Source organism: Solea solea, chromosome 1, assembly GCF_958295425.1.
Source record: "Solea solea chromosome 1, fSolSol10.1, whole genome shotgun sequence".
NCBI classification, from domain to species: domain Eukaryota; kingdom Metazoa; phylum Chordata; class Actinopteri; order Pleuronectiformes; family Soleidae; genus Solea; species Solea solea.
The window spans coordinates 28,195,991-28,206,979 of NC_081134.1; the positions used below are offsets into that span (position 1 = coordinate 28,195,991).

Below are 10,989 nucleotides of genomic sequence, written 5' to 3' on the forward strand. Positions count from 1 at the left end.
TTAAAAACATATTCTTCAGTTTTGGTCCTATAACTCCGTCATACATTATTACACTTAACAGACACAGCATTTAAACATTTACGGAACCAAAATACAAACAAACACATCGATTTAGATTCCAAATATGGCCCAAATCCTCTTCGGGTCTGCAGCTAGACCTACTTGGAGAGAAGAAGAAAGAAGAAGGAACTCGGCCACAGCAGCTTCCGGTCAGCTTGTTGTGCGCATGCGCTGTGTGAGGAGTAAAAAGCTCGGCGGCTGACATACACACACACGGAGCCTGACTGTCTGACACATACACACACGTACTGATTCCCGCTGCAAACATGATGAAGTTTGTGCCCAAACTGCTGCTGCTGGTGTTGTTAGCTTTCCCGGCAACTCTGCTAATCAAAGGTAAAACTTTAATTCACCTGCGACAACAACGTTAGCCTGTAATTAGCCTACTGAGCCTTCACGTGCTAGTTTTAGCAGCTAACTAGCTAGCCGCTGTGAGAAAGGCCACCTTCTTCTTTTTCAAAGATAAAAGAGTTTAAAATAAAAAATGAATCGTTTATTTTAATAAGTGGTGCTTATTCTTCTTTTAAATTGTTTTCTTAAGGCGTTTATTTTAATGTGAATGTTTTACTTGTTCATGTCAGGACAGAGTTTAGCGTGACGTGTCCTTAGCTGTTAGCCGGGAAGCTAAGTGGCTCGTGCTAACTGTCCCGTAACAGACATAAAAAAAACCATCAAGATTAACTTGGTTTTAATAGACGTGTATAGTTTATGGTAACTTAATATTATGTCTGCCGTGTTTAATAAACATAATTATAGCTGTAGTTACCTTGTTACACTTTAGCCACGTTAGCTCACACTGCAGATGCTAAAGTTTGACCTGGTTGTCAGTTTAAATGTCTGAATTTGTTACTGCTGCTATATTTTCTTTGTTTTTTTTGGATATACCCTGCTTAATGCACAGCTTTATCAAACCGACACCCATCATCAAAATCACATTTGATGTCTCTGTGATGGTTATTAATACACCAGTACGTAGAAGGTCTTTAACCGAAATGACTTTTTAAAGCTGTAATATTACTTATCTGTGGATTTTCAAATGTACTGATTTACAAAGGATAGTAACGCACAATGGTGTTTCTTGATTAAAATGTCAAATTTATTTGCATTCCTGTAGAGCTCAAACAATTACTTGATTAATCTTGAATCTACTTGATTAAAAACTATTTTGATTATCGGTTTGAAGCTATTTTCATGATTACAAAAACATGAACAAAATTTCTGATTGTTTCAGCTTCTTAAATGTGAAAAAATTTTTTGTTGTGTGGAGCAAAGAAACAAAGAAATCATTTTGGTTTGTGGACAAAAACAAAGACATTTGAGAACATCATCATTTCCAGGTTTGACAAACACTGATCAACAATTTTTAAACGTTTTCTGACATTTTATGGACCAACTCGATTAACTGAGAATAATCGACAGATCAATCTAATATGAAAATAATCAATAGTTGCAGCTCCAGATCTTTTTCTTAACAGAAAAAAAAAATCCCAGTCGACAGCACCATTTCAGGAAATATCTCCGTCCACACAGAACCCCCCAAAATGACTATAAACACTGTACTACATATGCCAGCACTGTAAGATTTTACACATCACAGATACAATAACAAATGGAGATGGAATGAACCGAGCCAGAGGAAAGAGAGAAATAATGTTTGTTTACGTTAAAGTTTTGTGATTTTTGTGACAGAAAATCTACCGACTTTCTGTCATAAACCTAAATACTTTGCAAGAAGGAAAGGCATAATTGTGCCACATGAGAGAGATCCATCTAACTGTATTTGCTGTGACTGTCTGTGGAACAATCACTGATCTGTTTTTGTTTATTCAAGTAAAATAGGTTTTGTTTTGTCCTGTTTCTTTATTTATGATTCAACACTTTTTTCACTCGGGTGTGTTGAAATCTCTAAAGACAGGATGTGTTCTAAGCTCCTTTCCACCTATGGTCCCAGCTTAGATTGGTTTTCCACTACAAAATAGTACCTACTCAACATCGGCGGAGTCATCACCGCACGGCTGCATGAAACTGCCGTGACTTAGTTTTACATGCAACACACACAAACGAGTGACTTGTAAAGCAGTTGTTTTCAGTGTAAAATCATTAGCATCACTTAATAAAAACTTTGTTCAGTACTTCCTCCATGACCGGAGCGCAGACTCCATCTAACACAGTCGCTTATAATACAGCGGCAGACTTTGTGACGCTGCTCATGATCAGCAGTGCTGTCGCTAAATATACCAGACTCCTGTTAAATATTGCGATTTTTAGACATTTCCCTGCTAATTGTTGGAGATTAAGCCAAATTTTTAGGACTTTTTAACTGATCTACTGTTCGACTTGATTCTTGTCAGACGTCTCACTCGTGCTCTTCCTTTGACGACTCTGGCCTCCAAAACACAAGGCGATGAATGGCGGCGCAAGAGAGAGCTGGGAATATGACGTCATCATTTTCCTAGTAGCTTATTCGCCATCTACACTGAAATGCGAGGCCGGCAGTTTTGAGATTTTCTCTCGCTCTGGGAAGCGTTTTCAAATAATACAGTTTCAGGTCCTAAAATGCCGTCTCTGTGTGGACGGAACGCTCACACTTTTAAGGATTTCTAAAATACGTTTTCTCGTTTTCATGATAAGTGGTCTAATAATACATTTGTTAATCACTGTATATTAGTGTAGTCTTTATGCCAGATAACGGAAGTTGTCTTAACTTCAGTTTGACTGAAAATAAAAATGTGACACAAAGAGTTCTGGGCTTAAATTCAGTCCAATGACAAAATGAGTCATCAACTATTTTGATTAATATGGGTTTGAGTCTTTCTTCAGTTTCTTAAATGTGAATATGTTTTTGGTTTGTAGAGAAAATAAGACGTGTATGTGTTGTCTTCTCCAGGGCCGGCGGTGAGCGCTCAGGATCTGACAGAGGACGAGGAGGCCGAGGCCGTTGATGAAGACGTTGTGGACGACGCTGCAGCTGAGGACGAGGACGATGAGGCGGAAGTGGAAGACGACGAGAACACGGAATTAGTGAGTGTTGATGATATCACACGATTCAATCATTTTATCACAGAGAGAATTACACGATATCTGTGTTTTAGTGAATGTGATGGCTACAATCCATCAATTATATTATGATGTATACCACAAGGTAGTTTTATTCAATCAAAATATAACAGTGGTTCAACACAGAGCTGCAACTAACGGTTGTTGGTTAATTAAATTTGATCTCTCAATTAATCTAAATCGTCCAAAAAGTAACATAAAATGTTGATCAAACCTGGAATTGATGTCTTGTTTTTGTCCACAAATGCTGAATGATTCAGTTTGGATAATTTCTTTGTGGATGTGGAGCAAAATAGTTACATTTAAGAAGCAGAAAAAATCACACAAACTGGTTTTAATTAATCAATTACCACAATAGTAGGCAGTAATTGATGAATCATTGCTGTTGTAGTGTGGACAGAGACGTGAAACTGTCCTTCACTGTTCAGGAAGTCATCATTAACAATTTTATTAAAGCTTCAAAATATCTGAAATTCTCTTAGAAATAGTGTGAGAAAACATTCCTTGTCTTTTCAGTCGCTGACATTCGTCGTTATGAATTTCTGTTCACTATTTTCTCCATTAATCGATGAGTTGTTTGGTCCAATAATTGTCAGAAAATGTTGATCAAACCTGCAGATAATGATGATGTTCTCAAATGTCTTGTTTTTGTCCACAAACAAAAAATTCATCAGTTTGAATGATTTCTTTGTGGATATGGAGCCAAGAAACCAGAACATATTCACATTTAAGAAGCTGGAAAAATCACAGAACACTTTATTTATTGTTTTCGATTTTTGTTTCTTTCCTTGGTTGTCGTTCCATTTTGTATGAATAAATGTCGAAGGAAATAAATATGATTATTTGATGATGGATCTGTAAAGAGTTTTGTTTTTATTAACACAAAGTTATCCTGTGTGTGTAGACGGAAGAAAAGGAGGATGAGGAGGAAGAAGCTCTGGTCGGAGAGATGAAGGCTTCCCCTAACGCTGATACCACTATCCTGTTTGTCAAAGGAGACGGTAAGTGTGTATGCTGTCTCCTGCTCTGCAGCAGCAGAAAAGTGAACGGGGTCTCATCGTCATTCTGTCCCGTCCCTGTTTGTCTCCAGACTTTCCCGCCAACAACATCGTCAAGTTCCTGCTCGGCTTCAACAACAAGGGAGCGGAGAACTTTGTTGTGGAGTCTCTGGATGCTTCTTTCCGTTACCCACAGGTACAGATCTCACCTCACCCCACCAGTGAGTGGCAGAGTCGCTGATGCTCTCGTCTGTTCACTGTTTTTTAAACACTGCACTCTTTTGTACAATCGCCTAAAGTATTGATGTTTTCACTACTTGCATCAGGAGCAGCTTCAACTTCACCAGTAGATGGTGCTAAATCCTACACACTATTACACCAACGTCTACGATATATCTCGTCTTTATCTCACTGTTAGACAGACTTTTCCAACAGGAAACTGAAGTTTGTAAACCATTCCCTCTCCCACACCAAATCCCATAGATAAAATCAGTGATTTTAACATCACAGGAGTTGTTGATCCACTGCTGCCTCCATCACTAAGTTCAAATGTCTTATTTTATCAGTTTGGCATTTAAAATCCTTTATTCAGATTTATCTCAGTGACACAAAGTGACCACACGAGGCAGCAGTAGTGGTTTACAGTGGTTTAATTGTCTAACAGTGAGATAAAGACGCGATCATGTTCTTAAGATATCGTAGGCTGAAACTGAAGTAGTTTTTTTCTTTGCTAAGTCTGTTTGGCTCTAATAATAAATAAACGGTTCAGCAGAGTCTAACCTGGATCTGTTGTTCACTGTTCAGGATTATCAGTTCTACATCCAGAACTTCACGGCTCTCCAGCTGAGCACAGAGGTTCCTCCCAGCAAACAGGCCACCTTCGAGTACTCCTTTATCCCCGCGGAGCAGATGGGAGGGCGGCCGTTCGGACTCGTCATCAACCTCAACTACAAGGACACCAGTGTAAGGAGCGAGTGCGAGAACATGTGGGGTTCGCTGAAGGATTTCAGGTCTTCTGAACTTTTCTGTGTCTCGTTCTCTGCAGGGAAACATTTTCCAGGATGCAGTGTTTAACCAGACGGTCACTATCACTGAGAGAGAAGACGGACTCGACGGAGAGACGTGAGTAACTGGATCCTTTGCTTGTTTTCTAAAGTCCATTCCACACTTTCCACCAACAAACCAACAATAATTTAAGGGTCTGAACGAATGAGAAATTCAACAGATTTGTGGTGAAAATGTATGTGTGAGTTCTATTAGGTTTCTCATGGTTCTCTCTTGTTTTGCCTCCACACCTGAACTTTTGGATGATATCTTAAATCCCTGAATGGCCTAGCCCCGCCCTACCTCTCTGAGCTTCTACACCCATATTCACCCACCTGTCTTTTATTTATTCTGTACAGCACTTTGGTCCACTGTGGTTTGTTTAAAGTGCTTAACAAATAAAGTTGGATTGGAAAGACGAGGACCTGATATCTGTCTTTGTCGTTTTATCCTATTTATCTTCCCAGAATCTTCTTGTACGTCTTCCTGTCAGGCCTCGGGCTGCTCGTCGTCGTCGGCCTTCACCAGCTGCTCGAGTCCAGAAAGGTAAAGAGTGATCGTTTAATGATGTCTGTTGTTTAAAACTGGACTTGATATGATTTGTTTCTAATTTTGCTCGTTTTGGTTCATTGTGAATGAAAAACTGTCACTGGCTGCAGCCGCTAATAATCCAGGATTGTGTTTTTTTTTTCCTCATTGTTTGAAATTTTTTTGTTATTTTAAAGTAAAAACTGGCTGTTATTGTATAAAGGAAGTTAGAGACCTTGGCTTTTAACGTGACAAAAACATCACTGAAGTTTTAAAGAAATTAGGGTTAAGTTGTACATTTTCTTTAACTGTAACACAGTGTTTCATTTAAATGGTTTCTGAAAGCTGAGAAGTTGCACATCAAAGCCAGCGTGTGTTTATTATGGTAATTTCACTCGCGCTGTCGCAGGAAGCTGGAGAATCAGCGTCTTTGTCACCAGAGAGGAAAGAGTTGGGGAAAACAAAAACTCAGACAAGCGTTATTTTAAATATGTTTTATACAGTTCACATTTCAAATTGAGCTTGCAAAATCTGGTGTTCATTGGTATTTTAACATGCAGTTAATTGTAAATAAAGATATTGTTATTTAAAGTTCTTCTGGAAAAATGGGCAAAAGCACTTACAAGAGATTTTCTGGTTAAAATAAGGGTGTTAAAGGTTAACAAAGAAAATATCAGGAAACGGCAGCTTTCCAGGGCTGAAACCTAACGGTTATTTTCATAATCATTTAATCTGCCCACTTGTTTGGTCTGTAAAATGTTGTGATGTTTCTGCAATGTCTTGTTTTTTGTCCACAAAATGGTTTCTTCTGTTTTATGGAGCAAAGAAACAAAAAAAATCAAAGGAAGAGGGTTTAATTATTTAAAAAAAAAAAAAAAAATGTAAATCTGTGAATCGTTGCAACTTTATTGTTTACATTTCCATCAATGGTGTGTGTGTGTGTGTGCAGAGGAGGCGTCCAGCTCCAAAGGTGGAAATGGGAACATCGAGCCACAACGACGTGGACCTGAGCTGGATCCCGCAGGAAACGCTCAACCAGATCAGTACGTACAAATCTACGCACATGCTGCAAACTCTACCTTTTTAATCGCAGCCAGAACATCCACAAAACTTCACCTCAGAGAAACGTGCGTTAATCGTGACAGTGTGTTTTTTTAGTTTTTGGGGTTTTTTTGTCGTTTGTCTGCGAGGATCTTGTCCAGAGTCTGCTGTGTTAGTGAAGAAACGCTTAAATTGATTAAATTGGTTTTCACAAGTGCTACTCAAAGCATTTGATGCCCCCTGGTGGTGGTGGTGTTGTTTTCATCTTCCCAAAAACTCCTAAAGGTTACTCATTGGACCTTTTTAGTGCGTTCAGTTTGTCCTTGTCCCTCCACGTGTGTCCTCCTGGCTGAATCAGCTGACTGAGCTTTTTTCTTGCTTCACCTGTTTCTGTGTGAACTTTAACCTTCACCTGAGCACACGTTCACTCACCTTCCTCTTTCTCTCTGTTCTTCTTGCTCGCTGTCGCACTTCCTGCTGCTTCAGTGCAGAGTCGCCGAGGTGAGCTCTCCCTCAGTGTGTGTGTGTGTGTGTTTGTGAGTGTGAGAGCTTTCTTCACTGTTCTCTTTGCCTAAAACCTAAATTAATCCTTCTCTGCCTGGATGTACTCGTGTTCTGATCCAAGCGGAAATGTTTTCGACAGGTATGAAAGGAATAGTTCAGATTTAGCTGTAGAAGATGCTGTTAGCGCCCCCTGCTGCCGAGACCCTGAACAAAATCCTCGGCTAATAAAATCGACGTCAGTTTTAAGTCTACGACATCTACATCACATGATCATGTCTTTATCTCACTGTTAGACAGACATTTATAAATCACTCACTCTCCCACACCAAACCCCATAGAGAAAATCAGTGATTTTAGCTCACAGGGACACTGCTGCCTCATGTGGTCAGTTTGTGTCATTAAGGTAAAACTGAATAAAGGATTTTAAATGCTAAACTCCTAAACGAAGACATTTGAACTTAGTGATGGAGCCAGCAGTGGATCAACAGCTCCTGTGTGCTGTGACTTTAGAATCACTGATTTTCTCCATGGGGTTTGGTGTGGGAGAGTGAGCGAGAGATAAAGACGTGAACATGTTCTTAAAGATATCGTGGACTTCAACTGACGAAACGTTGGTTTCGTGGCTAAAAACCTGTGGACCCTCACAGCACAGTCAGGTCTGACGCAGTTGTCAGTATCTCATACAATCACACTTCACTAAACCCTGAACTATCCCTTTAAGATCATGTCAGGGTGAACCTTCCTGTTTTTGAAAGCGTCCATCCTTCACGTCTCACTGTATTTTGTATTTTTTCCTCTCCGTTCCTCCTGCAGACAAAGCTTCTCCCAGACGATCTCCACGCAAAAGGAACCAGAAACGCTCGGCCGGCTCAGACGAGTGACCGCTGCCCGTCACCACGGCAACGACTTCACTGTGGAAAGAAGCGGGGGGGGGGGGGAATAGCGGCAGTGGCGAGCGTTAAATCGAGCCCACGCTGCCCTCTACTGAGAAACTCTGAGCAGTGCCAAGCACAGCAACACACACACACACACACACACACACACACTCTGTGCCCCTTTTAGTGTAATTTCTGTTTGTGAAGCTGAGGGAGAGAAGAAGAATCTCCCTGTACCAGGTTTGTTTTTGTCATCACCTTGAGACAAAGGTTTTTTTTCTTTTTTTTTATCGACTCGCAAGTCGTCGTCATTTTATAAGCAAATAATTTGGCGTCTACAACCACAGATCAACAGATTTTTTCAGATGAATTGACCTGGAGTTGTTGCAGGAATGTAGCTCAACTGACGATTTAAAGTGTCGCGACGTAAACTGCCGATGTCATCAATGTTTTCCTCAGTTCGCTGGAATAACAAAAGTTAAATCCACGTTCGTCTTTGTCATTTTTTTTACAGATGAAAATTTGACGTCAGATTAACTGATTTTTTTTTGGGGGGGGGGGGGGGGGGGGGATTCATTGATCTGGAGTCGTTGAATGAATTTTGTGACTTAAACTGCCGATGTCATCATTCAGTCGAACCACAGAAATTAAATCTACGTTCATCTTTGTAATTTTTTTTTCAACATCTTCAACCACAGAGTATCAGATTTTGTGGATTAATCGATCGTTGTCGGAATGTAGCTACGCTGACAGTTTACTGCTGATGTCATCGTGAGACATTTGCGGTAGGTTTGTTTTTGGGTTTTTTCTCAATTACTCAACTCACAAACCATAGTCACTTTTAAATCTGGAAAATCATTGCCTTCGACCACAGATTTTTCGGATTAATCTGGAGTCGTAGCAGGTTTTTTTGTGGCTGTGACTCAACTGTGAGCGCTGTTCTGATACTTAAGATGGAACGTTGACGGGTTCAAATCGCAATAAACGGTAGTGGCTTCCATCTGCCGCGACGATCACGTGTTTACGAAAAAATGCTGGAACTTTAAAGTTTCAGTTAATTTGATCGATGATTGAAAAATTTGACAAGATTTTGGAAATGGGGGGTGGGGGCAACGACGTGTAATCGCGACTGCGAAGTGTCCTGTCACTGCTGTACTTTATCGGACCGTTTGCGACATCTTGTTTGCGTACAAAGTTGACATGGATTAAAAAACTTGATCAAGAACAAACTATTTCCCGCAGATTTTTCTTTTTTTAGGCTCCTACTCTCCAGCAGCTTTTTTTTTTAAATCAGATTTTTTTTTTTTTTTCGTCCGGACGGTAAAAATGTCGGAAGTGTCTGAAGCACTGGTGTAAATAGTGCCCGATGGAATGTGTGAGAGATAAATGACTCAGCTAATTTATTTGCGTGACAGGAGGGGGCGGGGTTTGCTGTTAACTGTATTTCCTTTTTGTTTTTTTGTACCACTAGGGGGCAGCGGGGGGAGGGGGTGAGGTGAGTGACAGGCTGTGCAGGACTGTTGTTTTCTCACAGACGTTTATTTTTGTTTCTTCTTTTCTAAGACGACGGGGGCCGACACTTATTCATACAAGCTTTTACGTTCATTTGCTTTTAAATGTGCAGGAGAATAAACTTGGATGATTTGCTGTATGTTATTTGTCTGCTTGTCTGTCATTCGTAACAACTTCATCGTTTCATAAAAGAGGAGCAGGGACCCAGGAGAAACTAAACAAGAGCCATAATTCTAAGATTAATTTTGGAAATTCATGGAATTCTGACTCTAATCTTGAATTTTGAGGGGAGAAAAAGAATTCTGAGAATATTTTCATGGGTGTGTGGGAGATCTATGGTGGCCTTCACAGACCAGAAAGGATATACAAATTTATAAAAAACATTGAGTGTATTAAGTTTCCTCCGATCAGCTGTCGTAAATGTTACACACTGCACCTTTTAATTGGATGTTTCACGTGGTGTGTGGAGGTTGGGGGGAAGCAAGTGTGGCACTTAAGTTTTTTTCACTTTCATATTTGTGTGAAGAAAAATGTATTCTGAGAAAGTAAAAGTTGTGCTGTGAGACCTCCCGTCCAGCAGGTGGAGGTGTTCTGCACCCGTGTGCAGAAGTGGTGGCAGTGTTCTGGGGCAGGTGTGATAAGTTCGACCTACTTGAAACGTTCACAGCGGTGAGTTAGCCTTCATGTTAGCTTGTTATTGACGCCACATTGACTGTTCACCAGTAAAAGTAGACATGGAAACTAGTTTTCCAGAATAACAGCTTCCTTTAATTGTATTTAAAGATTTACATTCATGTCATACTCCACGCAGAACAAAATATGAACTTGCTCTCAATGCTGGCCCCAAAATGGAGGTGACGTGTTTACCTCTCCCACACCAAACCCCATAGAGAAAATGAGTGATTTTAGCTCACAGGGACACAGGAGCTGCTGCTTTACTGCTGCCTCGTGTGGTCAATGAAGTCAATCTGAACAATGAATTTTAAATGCTATATTAACAAAATAAGACATTTAAGATGTCGCAGACTTAAACTGATGTTGATTTTATCGGCTGACTTTTAAGTGGCTAAAATCTTGTTTTTCCTTGGTTTCCCACTGGCGGCCATTTTGTTTTCTCGTGAGTGTGACTCGTATCACCACACTTCAAGTCTCGTTCTCTTTTTTGATTCCTTTCCTCTGTCCTTGTTTCCTTGTTTGTAATTTTTCAATTTTTCTTAACATATCGTAGACTTAAGTTGACTCATTTTAGAAAGACTTTTCCAACAGCAAACTGAAGTTTGGAAACCACTCACTCTCCCACACCAAACCCCATAGAGAAAATCAGGGATTTTAACATCACAGCACACAGGAGTTATTGATCCACTGCTGCC

The 10,989-nt window shown here is 40.1% G+C and overlaps 1 protein-coding gene across 2 annotated transcripts; it reads left to right on the forward strand.

Annotated features, from left to right (window-relative positions):
• Window positions 1-227: 227 nt before the first annotated feature.
• Window positions 228-8,147, forward strand: ssr1 (signal sequence receptor, alpha). 2 transcript variants are annotated; one of them, XM_058618364.1, is made up of 10 exons: window positions 228-396; window positions 2,948-3,081; window positions 4,022-4,118; window positions 4,208-4,311; window positions 4,920-5,078; window positions 5,161-5,237; window positions 5,627-5,705; window positions 6,637-6,730; window positions 7,215-7,229; window positions 8,046-8,141. In XM_058618364.1, exons 1-10 carry the CDS (start codon window positions 327-329, stop codon window positions 8,111-8,113), a joined length of 897 nt encoding a protein of 298 aa, XP_058474347.1. In that variant the 5' UTR covers window positions 228-326; the 3' UTR covers window positions 8,114-8,141. The 2 variants fall into 2 exon arrangements, with proteins under 2 accessions (XP_058474347.1, XP_058474431.1); XM_058618448.1 differs by lacking the exon at window positions 7,215-7,229 and having other exon boundaries at window positions 229-396; window positions 8,046-8,147.
• The last annotated feature ends 2,842 nt before the right edge of the window (window positions 8,148-10,989 follow it).